We start from the raw sequence: 22599 nt of genomic DNA, 5'->3' as shown, positions 1-22599 counted from the left end.
GGTTGATACCAAAACTGATATTAAAATTCGTAAGAAGGCGTTGAGTGCTCTGGTTCCAAAACGACCAGCTGAACAATTAGCATCTTCCGAAACACGAGAGCTCCGTGGAGTTTAATATTTTTATTCAAATTTCCAAATAACGGTGCCGGTTAACAGGAAATAATTGTGGAAGAATGAGGCCAACTACCAACTTTCCGAACAAGGACAACGAGGGAATGTGCCAGAAAACAGAAATCGAGCTACGCATTAGCGATAAAACTTTCCGCGCAATTGGGAAATGGTCGCTGCCATGTTTGTACGTGGCCCGCCCAGTCCATATCTGCCCTCGCGACCGGCCATCTATAGATACGCTTACGAGAAAACTTGGTAGACGGCCAATTGTAAATAAATACGCAATAAGTTGACGAAAAACATGACACGCAAATATTTCAAAGATGGCTGTCTCCTTGGTTGTAGCATCGTGTAGTCTGGTAGAAGTCTACATACGTTTCAGAGGTGCCTGCTGCCTCCATCTTCAGACTCACCGCCGTGAAAATCTCAAATCCTACTCAACTTAAATTTCGCCAACATTTCAGAGGCCCTTACAATCGTCCTTATGATGAAGGCAGTACGGACCTCTGAAACGTCGGTAAACGTCTATCAGACTAGACCACGTTACAACTTCGTACTACCTCGATATATTTCACTTCATGTACATTTGTAAAATGTATTGGGAATTTGTAGGAGAAAAAGGGTCGTGGCCTGATTTAAAGTTCTGCCCCAGAATTCTTTCTTGGCGGGGTAGACAAACCTCTGAAAGGCCAACCGCTCGAAGAGCCAAAATTTGAACCCTAGTGCGAAACAGGAGACTGAGCACAATTTTGTTCACGACCGAGAGCGAGTCCGGAACAGAAATTTTAAAAATTGAGAGTTCACATACTTCAATAAATACGAGATTTACGATTTTTTACATATATATATCATTCATCTTCATGTTCATTAATTACAGATCTAATGCTGCCAACATAGCCACATTAAAATTACCACTATAAAGAATAAAAGACGAAATGATCTCTGCTTACGTAACCACCATGAAGATCGTGGAGGGCAGGTACACTTCACGCACGTCCGGATTAAGGATTTATGTTTTCTAGGTATTGGTCGGGAAGCCTGAGGGGAAGAGACCTCTGGGGAGACCTAGACGTAGATGGGAGGAAAATCTCAGGCGGGATCTATGGGAGATAGGAGTTGAAGGAGACTGGATTTTGTGGGCCCAGGACAGAGCTTTGGTTAGTTCGGTGATGAACCTTCGGGTTCCCTAAGCCATCTAGTTAGTTGGTTAGGACCTTTGATGGGTGCATTTTTATGGGTGTATCGATTTATATGGGTAGACCGGTAATCAAAATTATCTTAAATATTTTTTTTCAGACAGAAATTTTTTCGGGAAGATATCGTTGTTACAAGATTTATCATACAAATAAAAAAACACCATCGACAATTTCTTCGTAGGCCGCGCGCGCAGCGTCTATTACAAAATACGTTCTTAACTTCTGAGAATATTGATAGTCAGCTTCGTATGCTTTGAACCCCAGAGAATGGAACGCAGGGCGGGGGGGGGGGGGGGGCCACCGGAATAGGTCTCGACCTTAATGAGAGCCAAATATTCTGCAGGGAAAAGTCGTTTTAGCAAAATTAGTAAAATCGACGTGTCTTGCTAGCCGAGGAAAACCAAGAAATACGAATCAGAAAATCAGGATAGAAGGCCTTTGAGGTTAGAATCAAAGAACTTCCTTTTCCATTAAAATGCATCGAGTTTTAGTCTCATAAGGCTGTCTCTTCGTATCTCAATGACAACCAGTAAGCAAATTGTTCCTCGCGTGTCCTAACAGTAAATTTACGCAGAAATGAACTGGCGTATAAGTTAACAGTTGAGAAACAGGAAGCCAGCAATTGATTTGCATAACTAGTTCAACTCTCACGAATTAATATTGGTTTCGCAATGAGAAATAACTAACTCACAATTACAGACTTTGGGAGAAGTACGCCAATAACTTGAAGTATGGAAAGTTAGTAATAACATTCAGACTGAAGCAAAGAATCACAAAGTGTAAAACGCAGGACAAAATCAAACAAAGGACCGGGGCGAAACCAGGTTATGCAGTCATAAGTAGAACGAAGAATGAGACAGATAGTCTAAAATTAATCAGAATGGTTTAAGCTGAATCTATTCGAAATTCTCAAAAAGTTCTTCCTCTTAAGTGAATTTTAAAGAAAAATATAAATCTCAAACTACCTTACTACATAATATGCTCAGTTCCCCACTTTCGTCATGCCTCCGAGGTCCAAACACGCTTTTAGACAGTACTGACGAGCGATTATAATCGATACTCTCGAGATCGGTTTGATTTCTGAGCGATATCCAGAGATTAACGTTTGTACGAACAGTGAGATCATGTCACATGTACAATTATAAAATAAAGTATCCTGAGTAAGATATAATTTTTAATAATCGGTCTATTTTTTAAAAATGGCAGCTATACATTACATTTCTATTACCAGTTTTCAATATAAAGTCAAGGCTCTCTGAATTTACGCTGTTGTCTAAACGAGCAGTTTCCGATAAACAAATGAACCGGCAAACAGTTCCTAAACGTACCCACAGAATGCAGCAACAACAACACAATTCTACTCTCGGGATATTCTCGAGCCTCTCGAAACCTGTGACGTCAGTCTCGCGATATCTCGTGCAAGACGAATTCCCTTCACTATTAAACAAAGATGGCTGTCTTCCGTGATTTTGTATCACACAGACTGGCATACACCGAGCAACGTTTCATATGATGGAAACAGTGAGCGACCCTGAAACGTCGGTCAATATCTACCAGACTACAAGGCGCAACAGACTTATTTCGTAGGCATTACGGAACAATTTAAAATGTGAACGTACAGTGTGGGCGATTGTAATATCCAATCGAATTTAATGTTACACAAAAGTGCTTACTTTTATACCGAAAAGGAACATATTTGGGTGCGTTGCTTGTAATTAAATTTATACACTACTACTTCCATTGCACAAAGTAGGATGTGGGGACTGGTCCTTGAAAACACCATTGCTGTTTTACCAGTCCATTAATCATAAAAGTAAGTGAATACATTACTCACAACAGTAAAACGCATTTCCTGAATTGATTCTTCTCTCCTTGACTGTAAAATTCACGTTTAGGTTAGGTTCCCTCATTCATTGTACATCGTATTTGGGAGGTCCCCTGTACGAAATTCAGCTTCGGCTACCCTAACAGATTTTCCGCGGGATTTATCTGTTGTTGCAGGAAAACGTGGTACCTTATCTTAAAATAGTTCATAACCATTGCTTTCCAAATTTACGTCTACTTAATGTTAATCACTTTTGGTGCAATGTATGTCTAAAGTTGATAACAGCACTGGCATGTAGTGAGACCTTCTATAATGGTGGAGTACTATAACCTTATCAGGTGATCACAAAATTCAACTACACGTAGAATTTCTGTGCATTCAGTGCAGTGTGCATGAATGCATATAGGAATGGTCACGTCCATTGTATTAGAATTCGAGGTATCGATTATCAGTGTTAGACTATCAATTAACCACACTTAATAACTGAAAAAATATTAGAATAAAAATGATGACATTCTTAGAACCTATACAACGGAAATTAGGCAAGCGAGAGTAGTGAATTAATGTTTCTTTAACATCCATATACCCTCCAATGTATTCCACGTTCTCCCCAAAATGGACTACTCCCTTCCGGTTTTCCGAAGAGACTTTTGTACGAATATCTCCGCGTTCGTTTAAGACAACCCGCCCACCTTGACTTCATAACCAAAAACATAATATGTACCCCGTTTCAATTAAATACGTTCTCTTCTCACTTCCTGTATTCGAAATATCAAATATGGCAGCACAGTCTATGCAGAAAGTAACATATCCGCATGACACCTACTGGTGGAATTACGCATTACGTACGCGACATCTACCGAACAATGCCGGTACTACGAAGACTACACGTCTTCAGTGATCGTTATGGCATGGTTTGGGGTGGGAAATCGTATGTAACCAATCCACGTGCCTGCTCTACACTGGGCGCGCACACACTTCACAGCAAATAACAAGCTTCTGCTTACCTTAACAGCATCGTAGTGCCCTTCTTGAAGCCCAGAAATGTCACCAGCGTTTTCGCCATGGTATGACGTCGGAGGCTGCGTGTTTCTGGAAGAAACAATGTGGAGTTAATATTTCGCTCACGTTGGCCACCGACACTGGTTTCATGACAGGGTGCTTAGTAACAGGGTCATTTAACACACCAATTTTAAAGACAATTCTAGTTATCTGGCGCACAAATCCTCTCAAGTAATCTCAGCAATCCTATTACCAACCGCAGATGTTACGTTCTTGAACAAGAAATACCCTGGAATTTACAACTGAGGAAAAACGTAGAAAACCTCAACCATGGAAACCGAGTAAGTGCTTCACGCTTGAATCAACTGAATACTTCTTGCATGCCAGACACACCTGAGCAGGCGGACAGCAAGTGACTGAAGGTTATTGGCTGACCAGATCACGTGACTGGAGACCCGCGGAAGCACCCGAAAGTCAGTCGTCCGTGTCCGTGTCGCTGAGTACAGAAGTTAGATCAATTGCACAGAACAGCTGACACTGACCTGATGGAATCCCCCGTCCCGTTCATGGTGATGGATGCCGGCCGAAGTGACGAGGCCTGGTTGCTGATTACAGAGACTCGGTTGGTAGCATCGGAAGGAGGAGCGGGGTTGGTTCTGACTATGACGGTGCCTCCAGCTCCGGCCACTGTAGGCGGTGGCAATTTACCGACAGGCTTCAGGCTGTAACAAAATACAGACTTTAGTTCCCATGAGCACGGCGATTAATTCAAATAATTTTATGGAAACGAATAACAAGACTATTATTTATGTGATGGGTGAGTAGATATGCTCCATTTTATCCGAAAACATGTAGTTCGGGGCAGAAATTACAAAACCAACATACGCATTACACAAATTTCTAAGCTTACAAATATTTTGTAACGATGTTATTCACACCAATCTGGTCTACAATCCAACGACACATTAGATTTCAGTTTCTCACGGCAGCAAATATAAAGACGGATGTCTGGTGGGTTGTTACGCTATGCAGTCTGGTAAAAATTTCCTGGAAACTTGCTGTCTCCATCATCAGATTACACGGCGCAATAACCCAACAGGTACCCATCAGGGCTGTAGAGTCGGTACTAAAACCTCCGACTCCGACTCCTAATCCTTCATGAAAGCTGTCAAATATCCTGTCAACATTCAGAAGTCCCCTATAATTCCAATATTAAATGCGTTATTTCTGAGCTGAATACAAAAAAAAAGAGACCATCGTCAGCCCACATATTTGCAGGTACCTGCTGTTATGTTTATGATTCTGACTGGTGTACTATCGCATGTAATCACGTAAATATCATTATGTAGCGTATCTAACAACTTCTTGTTACACAAAGTTATTTTAAATGCGAGATTTGCTACGATGCGAAACGTCTCGACCAATGATCAATTAAAATAACCTGAATGAAAGATTCGTCTCATCGCAAATCTTGAATTTAGAACAACTTTGTCCAACAAGAACTTGTTACATTAGCTCACGATACGTACGTGATCTGAAACATCAGTGCGCCAGTTAGAATCATTAATGAAACAAATACCTGCAAATATGTAGACCAACGATGTTCGTATTCTTGGCAGTAAAACGTGTAGACGTGTAAGAAGATACTGATGAAATATTTTCCTCGAAACCGGAGCGTTCGGTTAATCCGTTTTCTGTGAGATCAAAGTGAATGCGGGATAGCGACAGTGGAAGATTGAAGCAAATTAACATAAAATCATAAATACAAGGCAATTATATTGCCAAAAACAAGTATCGTCGGAACGTTATGCTTCAAAATAAAATGTCAACGGAGTGTGAAGCCAACTTCAGCTGCGCACAAACCACCGCGCAACCTATCCACAATCTCCACTCCCCCATCTAGTGGCGTAACCTTGAAACTTTTACACTTACGTTTTGATCCCACAATGCTGTGCGAGGGCAATATCATATTAAACTGTAACCTATTTCACACATTTACAAAAGCCGCACGGCAGCCATGTTCTGAGTGCCGACTGTAGTAAATTAAAATACGCAGAGTTGGAATGACCTTCATACGAAGTTTAATGACCGCTATCTTATTACGTAAAACTCATTAACGAATACACAGGCATTATCGCCCGACAAGAAAACCAATCTTCATTGTACAAAAACCATGTTTGATGTTTCGTTGCGCTCTCAGGTTCTTAGCGGCACCGCTAGATGGCTACGTGTTCTATTACATACGTGCAATTACCACGTGACTTCACAAAACGTAGGCGTTGACGTTCCAACGACGGTGAGTACAAATATGGCTGTCTAAAGGATTGTGGCACCGTCTGCTAGAAGTTTACCAGCGTTTCAGAGGTCCCTGCTGCCTTTATCATCAAAGTTCTGTAAACTTCCACCAGACTACACGGCGCTACAACCCATAAGACAGCCAATCTCAGTTCGGCTCGATTTTATTAATACGTAATCCAGTACCTAACTTGTTGCTTTGTGCACAGAACCATGTTTGAAACAATCAATATAAAATTACAGACCTCTTAAGCACCACATCGTAAACTTCGTCATATGTTCTTAACCTTGACATCACATTGAAAAGAACACGCGGTAATTGGGTGGGCCCCAGTGTAAGCCTTGGGCGTGGCAGAGCAGAATTCTTCGTCACACGACAACATACTCACAGATATACTGATGACACACCGCTGGGACCTTATATCGACTACAAAATATGTCATTTTGTGATTATACAGCTTTGTAAAGTAGCCCTTTTCTCGTAATTAGACAATTCCTGAACGGAAGGAACCACGTAGAACATCATGTCATGATAATATTAAAACGGTTCTAAAATAAACTGGACATGAGGGTTTTGGGCGGATTCGTCTGGCTTAGGGCAGGAACCAGTGGTGGAATCTTCCGATTGGAGAAATTAGTTTTCAGGTTCCATGAAACGCGGGGGGGGGGGGGGGTACGGAGTCAGTTGTGGGTAAAGATATCCGGACCATCCCTGTGGCAGGAACCGATTTGGCGAAGCGGTTAAACGTCAGCTGGTCCACACGCACGCCGTGTAACCTACCACAGCACTCAGGTTGGCTTCCTGCTTCTTGCAGAAAGAGGCAAAGTTGTTCTACAAAAACCGTTCGGTCTCGCACTTAGCACCTGTTCAAAACACAGACTCAGCATTCTTACTGCGTAAATATTTATACTTCATTTATGTTTACGGCTCTTCGCATTTACAACAAGACTTCGAGGAGAGTATTCATTCAGCTTACAAGAAAGCAAAAGTCTCGAATATTCTACCGACTGTTAACAACCACTGCCATGATGATAGTTAACTCTGTAAATTCGTCAATTGTCAGTAGCTGAGGGTCGTGTTTCCATATTTCACTTTACTTTCATAGCAATTTCCCAAGTTCACTACCGGCAGTCATTTGTCATACAAGATACAATTACAGTAGGGACCAGATTACTTGCTAGCTGAGCTCCCTAGCGCTGTGGATAGTTGCACTCGGCACGGCCCGGTCGGTGCTCGGAACGGCCGGGTAGAACGTGGAGGTGCGCGCGCAGGGCTTGTCACCTTGTTCTCCCAAGTAATCTGGTCCGTACTATACCTGTCTGCAATCAGAGCTTGGAGCAATTCACACGATACGAAACTATAGCATCGGATGACCAGGAAAAAGCCTTTCAGACATTTGTATTAGGCTATTTGATTATTTTACTGAATCTGCATAATGGGATAAAGAAAGATAATATTAAAATGGATCATAAAGAAACATGGTGTATACGTATGAAATTATCCTAACCCGTGATAGGGTCCAGTGATGGGCTGTTGTGAACACGGTAATGAACCTTCAGATTTCATAAAACGCGAGATATTTGAGAGACTTTGAGACTACAAGTTTTCCAAAGCCTCTGCTCCGTGGAGATAGTTATAGGGTACCAATTGGTGAGACTGTAATTTGTGCGATGGTTGTGAAATACACGCAATTCTATTCAAATAAAACTGCCATGGCCTACTTAAAAATTATCTCGGCTTTTCGTGGTAACTGAAACACGCAATATCGAATTCTGTGCAGCTTGCACGTGGTTGGTCACGTCAAGAATCTGACGAAACACTGCTGTACCAATCCACTGGGTTGATTTGATCGAGATTATGTATATCTGAATTCCTCTCAGTAACTTGCAGGTAGAAGGAAAACATGAACTGTGAATGTGAGCTGCAAAATAACGTCATCACCCGTGAGATCCCCGTATTTTTTTTTTAAATTTCTAACGAATCTCGAGCGCGCACATTCGCCCCGGCTACAGTACGTGCGAAAAGGCTCTATGGTTCCTTTAAGAAATGCTTCACTGACAACCGACTGGAAAGGCTTTGAATCCAACGATTCTAACTCAATTTGATATCACATTAAACAGTCCAAATCAGTGTATATGCTACTTTATTAAACGACACTCATGCGTTAACAGAAATTCCATGAGATTACGGAAAGAGCGTACTAGAGAGAATTTTTTTTTTAAAAAAAACATAATATTACAACTTTGCATTTTTATCAGTGTGATCCACAGAATTTTTAATCGGAAAACATAGTTCTTAGAAATATAAAATAGAATGATATTAACTCGATTTATATGCTTCGCGACGGGGTTCAGGGGTGAACCTTCGGACTCCAAAAATGATGGGTATTTTCTCGGTCAGATGAGCGCTTATCAGGTTCTCAAGGACTGTTTCATCGAGTTAGTTTAAACTCCTTTGATTCTGTGGCGTTCATTCCGTAGAGAATTTCTCAAGCTGAGCCTGTGGCCTTCAAGTCGTCAGTGTAATGGTTTACGCTGAACTGAGACACTCGAGTTGAAAAAGTTCCGTTATGTCTGGTTTAACCGAATTTTGCGTTCAACCGAACACGTACTAACGTTTGAACTGGAAAACTCTCAGAGATAAAGACTGACAGTCATCCGAAAACGAAATCTATTTAATTAATCCTCGTGTCTGTGTGACCTAAGACGTTCTACCGAGTCAAAGGAACCGTTACTTCACTATCGACATCTCTGGGAGAGGTGATGCTGTAAACTATTCTCTGGCAGTATTCTCGGCGTTCGATCTTCGGTCACTTGTCCTATTAAATACCAGGGTAGTCGAAACCGGGTCGTGCCTTTTTCCTTTTGTAAACAATAAGAAACCTTCGATATTCCAGCGTAACTCCACGTGCTTCAAATAAAAACAGACCGCGCATTTAACACTAATTTACACAGTTAAATACATAAATCTTCCAGTCGATTCAGACTTGGTAAATAAGGTAGACCTCGGTGGTCTAGAAATGTAGCACGTGCAGGTGGCAAAACAATTCTGACGTGAAAATTTCTTCAGACGACATCGTATAAGACAGTGGCATTGAACCTTTTTTGTTCGCGTACCCCCAGATATAATTTCTCTTCAACTTTGTACCCCCAAAGTCGTTGGTGTATAATTCAAGTTATACGTAGTATATAATCTACATCTAAAATAAATTAAATAAATTAATTTACTGATTATTCAGTGTTTATCATAAAATAATATATATATTTTTTAAATTTCACGTACCCCCTAAGATGTCTTCGCGTGCCCCCAGATATAATTTCTCTTCAAATTTGTACCCCCAAAGTTGTTGGTGTATAATTCAAGTTATACGTAGTATATAATCTACATCTAAAATAAATTAAATAAATTACATTACTGATTATTCAGTGTTTATCGTAAAATAATTTTTTTTAAATTTCACGTGCCCCTTAAGATGTCTTCGCGTACCCCCGGGGGTTATCACATTGTTATCTGTTCCTGCAGGAAGACCTTCACGGTATACGAGGCAATGTTATTCGTGCTTTATTAAACGACGCTGTCAGTGACTCAGACTATAAATCATCGAAGAACAGGAAGATTACTAAGTAATTAATTACAAAGATAGTGACAGTCGTGGGCTAATTTAAATTGCTATTCCGGAATTTTCCTCGAGGGGCTGAGTAAAACCACGCATATTTCAGTCGGTAAGGCGAGTCTCAGTGACGAAATTTTTACTTCGGGCCTCCCAAATATGAATCAATATTTACACAGGAGCACAAAAGTGACAAACAATTCCAACTGTTGTTTTGTGTTACTGTGAAACTGGGTTCCTCATCCCCAAAGGAAAAATACTGACTGACGATGCTTTGAACTAGTGGCGAGAATATTTGGATGTAAGAGGAAGATGGCGTATATTACGCAACTAGTAAATTGCAAGTCAAAAATGACGGGAAAATCTAGTCATAAATATTATTTCATAAACCCCGAAACCCCTTAAAATATAAAAATCACAAACCAACATTTACTTATTACACAGACACACGTGAAACTTAATAACATTGTTCTATTAATTAAATTATTATTGTAAACCAAGAATAATGAGATGGGAGAGGCATGCAACACACGTAAAAAAAATAAAAAAATGTTAAAACAATTCGCCCTGATGACGGAGGCAGTATGACCTCCGAAACGTCGGTAAATATCTACCAGACTACACAGCGCAACAACCCAGAAGACAGAAATCTTCATACTAAGAATCGCCCTGATGATGGAGGCAGTATGACCTCTGAAACGTTGGTTAACATCGACCAGACTACACAGCGCAACAACCCAGAAGACAGAAATCTTCATACTCTGATGACGGAGGCAGTATGACCTCTGAAACGTTGGTTAACATCGACCAGACTACACAGCGCAACAACCCAGAAGACAGAAATCTTCATACTCATCGCCCTGATGACGGAGGCAGTATGACCTCTGAAACGTCGGTTAACATCGACCAGACTACACAGCGCAACAACCCAGAAGACAGAAATCTTCATACTCATCGCCCTGATGACGGAGGCAGTATGACCTCTGAAACGTCGGTTAACATCGACCAGACTACACAGCGCAACAACCCAGAAGACAGAAATCTTCATACTCATCGCCCTGATGACGGAGGCAGTATGACCTCTGAAACGTTGGTTAACATCGACCAGACTACACGGCACAACAACCCAGAAGGCAGAAATCTTCATACTCATCGCCCTGATGACGGAGGCAGTATGACCTCTGATACGTTGGTTAACATCGACCAGACTACACAGCGCAACAACCCAGAAGACAGAAATCTTCATACTCATCGCCCTGATGACGGAGGCAGTATGACCTCTGAAACGTTGGTAAACATCGACCAGACTACATGGCGCAACAACCCAGAAGACAGAAATCTTCATACTCATCGCCCTGATGACGGAGGCAGTATGACCTCTGAAACGTCGGTTAACATCGACCAGACTACACAGCGCAACAACCCAGAAGACAGAAATCTTCATACTCATCGCCCTGATGACGGAGGCAGTATGACCTCTGAAACGTTGGTAAACATCGACCAGACTACACAGCGCAACAACCCAGAAGACAGAAATCTTCATACTCATCGCCCTGATGACGGAGGCAGTATGACCTCTGATACGTTGGTTAACATCGACCAGACTACACAGCGCAACAACCCAGAAGACAGAAATCTTCATACTCATCGCCCTGATGACGGAGGCAGTATGACCTCTGAAACGTTGGTAAACATCGACCAGACTACATGGCGCAACAACCCAGAAGACAGAAATCTTCATACTCATCGCCCTGATGATGGAGGCAGTATGACCTCTGAAACGTCGGTTAACATCGACCAGACTACACAGCGCAACAACCCAGAAGACAGAAATCTTCATACTCATCGCCCTGATGACGGAGGCAGTATGACCTCTGATACGTTGGTTAACATCGACCAGACTACACAGCGCAACAACCCAGAAGACAGAAATCTTCATACTCATCGCCCTGATGACGGAGGCAGTATGACCTCTGAAACGTTGGTAAACATCGACCAGACTACATGGCGCAACAACCCAGAAGACAGAAATCTTCATACTCATCGCCCTGATGATGGAGGCAGTATGACCTCTGAAACGTCGGTAAACATCGACCAGACTACATGGCGCAACAACCCAGAAGACAGAAATCTTCATACTCATCGCCCTGATGACGGAGGCAGTATGACCTCTGAAACGTCGGTTAACATCGACCAGACTACACAGCGCAACAACCCAGAAGACAGAAATCTTCATACTCATCGCCCTGATGACGGAGGCAGTATGACCTCTGAAACGTCGGTTAACATCGACCAGACTACACAGCGCAACAACCCAGAAGACAGAAATCTTCATACTCATCGCCCTGATGACGGAGGCAGTATGACCTCTGAAACGTCGGTTAACATCGACCAGACTACACAGCGCAACAACCCAGAAGACAGAAATCTTCATACTCATCGCCCTGATGACGGAGGCAGTATGACCTCTGAAACGTTGGTTAACATCGACCAGACTACACGGCACAACAACCCAGAAGGCAGAAATCTTCATACTCATCGCCCTGATGACGGAGGCAGTATGACCTCTGATACGTTGGTTAACATCGACCAGACTACACAGCGCAACAACCCAGAAGACAGAAATCTTCATACTCATCGCCCTGATGACGGAGGCAGTATGACCTCTGAAACGTTGGTAAACATCGACCAGACTACATGGCGCAACAACCCAGAAGACAGAAATCTTCATACTCATCGCCCGATGACGGAGGCAGTATGACCTCTGAAACGTCGGTTAACATCGACCAGACTACACAGCGCAACAACCCAGAAGACAGAAATCTTCATACTCATCGCCCTGATGACGGAGGCAGTATGACCTCTGAAACGTTGGTAAACATCGACCAGACTACACAGCGCAACAACCCAGAAGACAGAAATCTTCATACTCATCGCCCTGATGACGGAGGCAGTATGACCTCTGATACGTTGGTTAACATCGACCAGACTACACAGCGCAACAACCCAGAAGACAGAAATCTTCATACTCATCGCCCTGATGACGGAGGCAGTATGACCTCTGAAACGTTGGTAAACATCGACCAGACTACATGGCGCAACAACCCAGAAGACAGAAATCTTCATACTCATCGCCCTGATGATGGAGGCAGTATGACCTCTGAAACGTCGGTTAACATCGACCAGACTACACAGCGCAACAACCCAGAAGACAGAAATCTTCATACTCATCGCCCTGATGACGGAGGCAGTATGACCTCTGATACGTTGGTTAACATCGACCAGACTACACAGCGCAACAACCCAGAAGACAGAAATCTTCATACTCATCGCCCTGATGACGGAGGCAGTATGACCTCTGAAACGTTGGTAAACATCGACCAGACTACATGGCGCAACAACCCAGAAGACAGAAATCTTCATACTCATCGCCCTGATGATGGAGGCAGTATGACCTCTGAAACGTCGGTAAACATCGACCAGACTACATGGCGCAACAACCCAGAAGACAGAAATCTTCATACTCATCGCCCTGATGACGGAGGCAGTATGACCTCTGAAACGTCGGTTAACATCGACCAGACTACACAGCGCAACAACCCAGAAGACAGAAATCTTCATACTCATCGCCCTGATGACGGAGGCAGTATGACCTCTGAAACGTCGGTTAACATCGACCAGACTACACAGCGCAACAACCCAGAAGACAGAAATCTTCATACTCATCGCCCTGATGACGGAGGCAGTATGACCTCTGAAACGTTGGTAAACATCGACCAGACTACACAGCGCAACAACCCAGAAGACAGAAATCTTCATACTCATCGCCCTGATGACGGAGGCAGTATGACCTCTGAAACGTCGGTTAACATCGACCAGACTACACAGCGCAACAACCCAGAAGACAGAAATCTTCATACTCATCGCCCTGATGACGGAGGCAGTATGACCTCTGAAACGTTGGTAAACATCGACCAGACTACATGGCGCAACAACCCAGAAGACAGAAATCTTCATACTCATCGCCCTGATGATGGAGGCAGTATGACCTCTGAAACGTTGGTAAACATCGACCAGACTACATGGCGCAACAACCCAGAAGACAGAAATCTTCATACTCATCGCCCTGATGACGGAGGCAGTATGACCTCTGAAACGTCGGTTAACATCGACCAGACTACACAGCGCAACAACCCAGAAGACAGAAATCTTCATACTCATCGCCCTGATGACGGAGGCAGTATGACCTCTGAAACGTTGGTAAACATCGACCAGACTACACAGCGCAACAACCCAGAAGACAGAAATCTTCATACTCATCGCCCTGATGACGGAGGCAGTACGACCTCCGAAACGTTGGTTGACATCTACCAGACTACACAGCGCAACAACCCAGAAGACAGAAATCTTCATACTCATCGCCCTGATGACGGAGGCAGTATGACCTCTGAAACGTTGGTAAACATCGACCAGACTACACAGCGCAACAACCCAGAAGACAGAAATCTTCATACTCATCGCCCTGATGACGGAGGCAGTACGACCTCCGAAACGTTGGTTGACATCTACCAGACTACACAGCGCAACAACCCAGAAGACAGAAATCTTCATACTCATCGCCCTGATGACGGAGGCAGTATGACCTCTGAAACGTTGGTAAACATCGACCAGACTACACAGCGCAACAACCCAGAAGACAGAAATCTTCATACTCATCGCCCTGATGACGGAGGCAGTACGACCTCCGAAACGTTGGTTGACATCTACCAGACTACACAGCGCAACAACCCAGAAGACAGAAATCTTCATACTCATCGCCCTGATGACGGAGGCAGTATGACCTCTGAAACGTCGGTTAACATCGACCAGACTACACAGCGCAACAACCCAGAAGACAGAAATCTTCATACTCATCGCCCTGATGACGGAGGCAGTATGACCTCTGAAACGTCGGTTAACATCGACCAGACTACACAGCGCAACAACCCAGAAGACAGAAATCTTCATACTCATCGCCCTGATGACGGAGGCAGTATGACCTCTGAAACGTCGGTTAACATCGACCAGACTACACAGCGCAACAACCCAGAAGACAGAAATCTTCATACTCATCGCCCTGATGACGGAGGCAGTATGACCTCTGAAACGTCGGTTAACATCGACCAGACTACACAGCGCAACAACCCAGAAGACAGAAATCTTCATACTCATCGCCCTGATGACGGAGGCAGTATGACCTCTGAAACGTCGGTTAACATCGACCAGACTACACAGCGCAACAACCCAGAAGACAGAAATCTTCATACTCATCGCCCTGATGACGGAGGCAGTATGACCTCTGAAACGTCGGTTAACATCGACCAGACTACACAGCGCAACAACCCAGAAGACAGAAATCTTCATACTCATCGCCCTGATGACGGAGGCAGTATGACCTCTGAAACGTCGGTTAACATCGACCAGACTACACAGCGCAACAACCCAGAAGACAGAAATCTTCATACTCATCGCCCTGATGACGGAGGCAGTACGACCTCCGAAACGTTGGTTGACATCTACCAGACTACACAGCGCAACAACCCAGAAGACAGAAATCTTCATACTCATCGCCCTGATGACGGAGGCAGTATGACCTCTGAAACGTCGGTTAACATCGACCAGACTACACAGCGCAACAACCCAGAAGACAGAAATCTTCATACTCATCGCCCTGATGATGGAGGCAGTATGACCTCTGAAACGTCGGTTAACATCGACCAGACTACACAGCGCAACAACCCAGAAGACAGAAATCTTCATACTCATCGCCCTGATGATGGAGGCAGTATGACCTCTGAAACGTTGGTTAACATCGACCAGACTACACAGCGCAACAACCCAGAAGACAGAAATCTTCATACTCATCGCCCTGATGACGGAGGCAGTATGACCTCCGAAACGTTGGTTGACATCTACCAGACTACACAGCGCAACAACCCAGAAGACAGAAATCTTCATACTCATCGCCCTGATGACGGAGGCAGTATGACCTCCGAAACGTTGGTTAACATCGACCAGACTACACAGCGCAACAACCCAGAAGACAGAAATCTTCATACTCATCGCCCTGATGACGGAGGCAGTATGACCTCCGAAACGTTGGTTGACATCTACCAGACTACACAGCGCAACAACCCAGAAGACAGAAATCTTCATACTCATCGCCCTGATGACGGAGGCAGTATGACCTCCGAAACGTTGGTTGACATCTACCAGACTACACAGCGCAACAACCCAGAAGACAGAAATCTTCATACTCATCGCCCTGATGACGGAGGCAGTATGACCTCTGAAACGTCGGTTAACATCGACCAGACTACACAGCGCAACAACCCAGAAGACAGAAATCTTCATACTCATCGCCCTGATGACGGAGGCAGTATGACCTCTGAAACGTTGGTTAACATCGACCAGACTACACAGCGCAACAACCCAGAAGACAGAAATCTTCATACTCATCGCCCTGATGACGGAGGCAGTATGACCTCTGAAACGTTGGTTAACATCGACCAGACTACATGGCGCAACAACCCAGAAGACAGAAATCTTCATACTCATCGCCCTGATGACGGAGGCAGTATGACCTCTGAAACGTTGGTAAACATCGACCAGACTACATGGCGCAACAACCCAGAAGACAGAAATCTTCATACTCATCGCCCTGATGATGGAGGCAGTATGACCTCTGAAACGTTGGTAAACATCGACCAGACTACATGGCGCAACAACCCAGAAGACAGAAATCTTCATACTCATCGCCCTGATGACGGAGGCAGTATGACCTCTGAAACGTCGGTTAACATCGACCAGACTACATGGCGCAACAACCCAGAAGACAGAAATCTTCATACTCATCGCCCTGATGATGGAGGCAGTATGACCTCTGAAACGTTGGTAAACATCGACCAGACTACATGGCGCAACAACCCAGAAGACAGAAATCTTCATACTCATCGCCCTGATGACGGAGGCAGTATGACCTCTGAAACGTCGGTTAACATCGACCAGACTACACAGCGCAACAACCCAGAAGACAGAAATCTTCATACTCATCGCCCTGATGACGGAGGCAGTATGACCTCTGAAACGTTGGTTAACATCGACCAGACTACATGGCGCAACAACCCAGAAGACAGAAATCTTCATACTCATCGCCCTGATGACGGAGGCAGTATGACCTCTGAAACGTCGGTTAACATCGACCAGACTACACAGCGCAACAACCCAGAAGACAGAAATCTTCATACTCATCGCCCTGATGACGGAGGCAGTATGACCTCTGAAACGTCGGTTAACATCGACCAGACTACACAGCGCAACAACCCAGAAGACAGAAATCTTCATACTCATCGCCCTGATGACGGAGGCAGTATGACCTCTGAAACGTTGGTTAACATCGACCAGACTACATGGCGCAACAACCCAGAAGACAGAAATCTTCATACTCATCGCCCTGATGACGGAGGCAGTATGACCTCTGAAACGTCGGTTAACATCGACCAGACTACACAGCGCAACAACCCAGAAGACAGAAATCTTCATACTCATCGCCCTGATGACGGAGGCAGTACGACCTCCGAAACGTTGGTTGACATCTACCAGACTACACAGCGCAACAACCCAGAAGACAGAAATCTTCATACTCATCGCCCTGATGATGGAGGCAGTATGACCTCTGAAACGTCGGTTAACATCGACCAGACTACACAGCGCAACAACCCAGAAGACAGAAATCTTCATACTCATCGCCCTGATGACGGAGGCAGTATGACCTCTGAAACGTCGGTTAACATCGACCAGACTACACAGCGCAACAACCCAGAAGACAGAAATCTTCATACTCATCGCCCTGATGATGGAGGCAGTATGACCTCTGAAACGTCGGTTAACATCGACCAGACTACACAGCGCAACAACCCAGAAGACAGAAATCTTCATACTCATCGCCCTGATGATGGAGGCAGTATGACCTCTGAAACGTTGGTTAACATCGACCAGACTACACAGCGCAACAACCCAGAAGACAGAAATCTTCATACTCATCGCCCTGATGACGGAGGCAGTATGACCTCCGAAACGTTGGTTGACATCTACCAGACTACACAGCGCAACAACCCAGAAGACAGAAATCTTCATACTCATCGCCCTGATGACGGAGGCAGTATGACCTCCGAAACGTTGGTTAACATCGACCAGACTACACAGCGCAACAACCCAGAAGACAGAAATCTTCATACTCATCGCCCTGATGACGGAGGCAGTATGACCTCCGAAACGTTGGTTGACATCTACCAGACTACACAGCGCAACAACCCAGAAGACAGAAATCTTCATACTCATCGCCCTGATGACGGAGGCAGTATGACCTCCGAAACGTTGGTTGACATCTACCAGACTACACAGCGCAACAACCCAGAAGACAGAAATCTTCATACTCATCGCCCTGATGACGGAGGCAGTATGACCTCTGAAACGTCGGTTAACATCGACCAGACTACACAGCGCAACAACCCAGAAGACAGAAATCTTCATACTCATCGCCCTGATGACGGAGGCAGTATGACCTCTGAAACGTTGGTTAACATCGACCAGACTACACAGCGCAACAACCCAGAAGACAGAAATCTTCATACTCATCGCCCTGATGACGGAGGCAGTATGACCTCTGAAACGTTGGTAAACATCGACCAGACTACACAGCGCAACAACCCAGAAGACATAAATCTTCATACTCTGATGACGGAGGCAGTATGACCTCTGAAACGTTGGTTAACATCGACCAGACTACACAGCGCAACAACCCAGAAGACAGAAATCTTCATACTCTGATGACGGAGGCAGTATGACCTCTGAAACGTTGGTTAACATCGACCAGACTACACAGCGCAACAACCCAGAAGACATAAATCTTCATACTCATCGTCCTGATGATGGAGGCAGTATGACCTCTGAAACGTCGGTTAACATCGACCAGACTACACAGCGCAACAACCCAGAAGACAGAAATCTTCATACTCATCGCCCTGATGACGGAGGCAGTATGACCTCTGAAACGTCGGTTAACATCGACCAGACTACACAGCGCAACAACCCAGAAGACAGAAATCTTCATACTCATCGCCCTGATGACGGAGGCAGTATGACCTCTGAAACGTCGGTTAACATCGACCAGACTACACAGCGCAACAACCCAGAAGACAGAAATCTTCAAAACAATTCTTGTCGTAAATTTGAAGGGACGAGAGGTATCACTTGGAAGACGAACGCAAGAACCGACAATATTAGGCCGTATCTTAAGGAAACTGTGAGGGTGTGACTCAGAAAGCTCAGGTTACAGTCAAGTGTCAGGCTCTCAGCTTCTGAATTTCTGCTCCAATCCACTTCTCGCACCTTTAAGAAGACACTCAACTCCACGCCATTATCACGTAGCCTTCCACACCTGTGGACTTGACCAGAAACGAACACAGGGCCCTCGAAGCCAAACCCAGACGCGAACTACTTCTTACCGTGAATGTAACGAGGCAGGCAACGTCCTCCAACTCTCTTGCGACTTTCCGCTGGATGCGGGCGAATGTGTTGCGAATTTCGACGTATTATGATGGTACATCCCGTCTTACCAAACGCCGACAACTGAATCACTTCACTGCACTGTTCCAACTGCAATGACTCACGGCTAAAATCCACAGATGAACACACTCCAACAACGCCGGGAACATTCCTGGCGACACGCACGCCGACGACCATCTGAATCTCTTACAGACCGTGAATCCTCCACTAGCGATGAAAATTGTCTTTGTAGGGCCTGCTGTGTTGCCACGTGTGTTCGATACCGCTACGCCATGCCCTTATGATCTTCGAGACGTCACGTGTCAATACATCCCCTCCCCTTTCCAGTCGAACCACGGCACAGGAAGCCCGAGGGGAATTCCTATTGACCGACAATGAACTTCAGCAGCAGTTTCCGTTACAAAGGTTTTAATGATTGTTAAATCAGCCTTCGTAAGCCACGAGTACGCAAACAGCGTTATCTAACCACAACCGAAGCTTGAGGGACGTTGAGGCATGAAGTCTGCTGGGAGAGGAACACGCGAAGACGAGGAATACGGCGGGAAAACGTGCAAGGAGGACGGGACAAGCGGGAAAAGATGAGAGAAATGAAAACGCAGACGATTAAAGAAAATAATACGAGTAGAACAAGACATGAACAATACGAAAGAGGGTATGAAGAGAATGAAATAGAGTCTTCTGAGAGTGTGCGGCACAGCTGAAGAATGTTCATGGCTCAGAGTTCCATTAAGGCTTTGACCGGGATGTTCTTTTGTTAAATCTTATGTGGTACCGCCTGATTCGACTTCTAATGGTTAAGTGAAGTGTTTTCTTCGCGGTACGGTCTGGATTCGTAAATATTATGAAGACGAGCTTCACCTTCAAAGGGTTAACCAGCTGATTTTCGTAATGGTGAGGTGAAGTGTTTTCTTCGCGGTACGGTCTGGATTCGTAAATATTATGAAGACGAGCTTCACCTTCAAAGGGTTAACCAGCTGATTTTCGTAATGGTGAGGTGAAGTGTTTTCTTCGCGGTACGGTCTGGATTCGTAAATATTATGAAGACGAGCTTCACCTTCAAAGGGTTAACCAGCTGATTTTCGTAATGGTGAGGTTAAGTGTTTTCTTCGCGGTACGGTCTGGATTCATAAATATTATGAAGACGAGCTTCACCTTCAAAGGGTTAACCAGCTGATTTTCGTAATGGTGAGGTGAAGTGTTTTCTTCGCGGTACGGTCTGGATTCGTAAATATTATGAAGACGAGCTTCACCTTCAAAGGGTTAACCAGCTGATTTTCGTAATGGTGAGGTGAAGTGTTTTCTTCGCGGTACGGTCTGGATTCGTAAATATTATGAAGACGAGCTTCGGCTTCAAAGGGTTAACCAGCTGATTTTCGTAATGGTGAGGTGTAGTGTTTTCTTCGCGGTACGGACTGAATTCATAAATAATATTCAGACGATCTTCGGCTTCAAAGGGTTAATGAACGAGGTTTCCTTCATGAGGCCCCACATAAATAAATCACATGGATTAATATCTTGGCTGTGGGGTTTCCAGACCTGGCCACAATCATGGCGTCCTGGAAAACGATGAGAAATCACTGTGGGACCGAAGTTTTCATACAGAAAATCACGGGACCAATTAGCTGTGTGTGGCCTGGCTCCGTCTTGCATAAACCACTGGGTTCTGATCGGCAATCCTGTTGCAATTAATTACGGCGTAAAGTTCTTACGCAACTTGGCCGGGTAACGATCAGAGTTCACCGTGTCATCGAAAAAGAATGGCCCGCGAGGTTTACATTATCAATGGTAATTAATAACACTACATCAGTCGATACCAAAAAAAATGCAATTTTACTTCAATCCCGCGTCAATATTAAACTTGTGTTAAAGATGCCAGTCTTTTGGTTTGTTCCGCTGTCTAATCTGGTAGAAATCTGCCGACGTTTCAGAGGTCCTCGCTCCTCGCCCTGAAGGCGGCAGCAAACACCTTTTGAAACGTCGACAAACTTCAACAAGGCGCAAAAATCCAGAAAACTGCCATTTTCGTGCTCGTACGAAGCTCAAATTTTAAAAAAACTGGGTTATGTATGACGCAAATTTGTCATAGTACGACCAATCTGTCGCTGTGGTAAAACAGGACGCCGTAAAGATGTACAGAGTTCATGGGAAAAACGCACAATCTGTTTAAGAGTCGTAATAATTCGCTGCATTACACGAGGCCGTAGCGACCTTGCTGTGTATACACGAAAGGAATTTCTGTTGACAATAAATACACAGCGTTATTTAATGGAGGAAGCTATTATCATAAATTAAATTGTCAAAAACGTCCAGCATTGCTTTACGTAATTTTTCCGACACCAAACCAGATGGTCCCATAAAAAAATCAAAACAATTAAAAATATATAACAGTCCTTTCGTCAAAACCCGTGCTTAATCGTTGTGTCAGATGATTTTTTTAACTATCTTTAAATTCCTAATCAAAGATTGAATTTCATTAATGACGTCTTGTAAACACAAATTCGTAATACACTGTGGACTTCGCCAATCTTGCTACTACGCTCATGAAGATCAGCTATAAAAATATGAAATAGATAGGCCTACATCTTAACATACAAAATGGTACATTTAATGAGGTCGCCATGTTATTTTCAGTACCAAGCACAAATCATCTTAAAAATCTACATACTTCACAACACTTAGCAGTCGATAATTTAAATTTTATAATTACACGTTCAACAAGTCTGTTATTTCCAGCTCAAAATTTCCCACCGCGTTTCATAAAAACATGCCAAAATTTCTTCGAGCTCACCCATACACGTTCAAACAAAAGCGAAGATTGCTGGTCGGGCCTGATTTACCTTCCTGAGAGTAAGACGATGTTATAAACCTTATTATTTGGACAACACGCATTATATAAAGACGCTAAACTTAGTGAGGAAATTTCAGTTAACGCTGACACACGGTGTACATTTGC

General features: G+C 44.1%; 1 protein-coding gene across 6 annotated transcripts in view; it reads right to left on the bottom strand.

Moving 5' to 3' along the window:
• LOC110830682 (WD repeat-containing protein 47) overlaps nucleotides 1–22599 on the bottom strand; it is a 123114-nt gene that overhangs the window by 50892 nt on the left and 49623 nt on the right. For all 6 annotated transcript variants that reach the window (XM_087359886.1, XM_087359903.1, XM_087359896.1 and 3 more), the window contains 2 exons: nucleotides 4677–4856; nucleotides 4140–4224 (listed from right to left, as the gene is read on the bottom strand). In XM_087359886.1, the coding sequence (XP_087216012.1) occupies nucleotides 4140–4224; nucleotides 4677–4856 (265 nt within the window). The remainder of the gene's footprint in view (nucleotides 1–4139; nucleotides 4225–4676; nucleotides 4857–22599) is intronic.

This window comes from Zootermopsis nevadensis, unplaced genomic scaffold, assembly GCF_977971745.1.
Source record: "Zootermopsis nevadensis isolate Lab colony 2312 unplaced genomic scaffold, Znev_1.0 Znev_ptg000003l, whole genome shotgun sequence".
In the NCBI taxonomy this organism is placed as follows: Eukaryota; Metazoa; Arthropoda; class Insecta; order Blattodea; family Termopsidae; genus Zootermopsis; species Zootermopsis nevadensis.
This window is presented reverse-complemented; position numbering and strand designations above follow the sequence as displayed.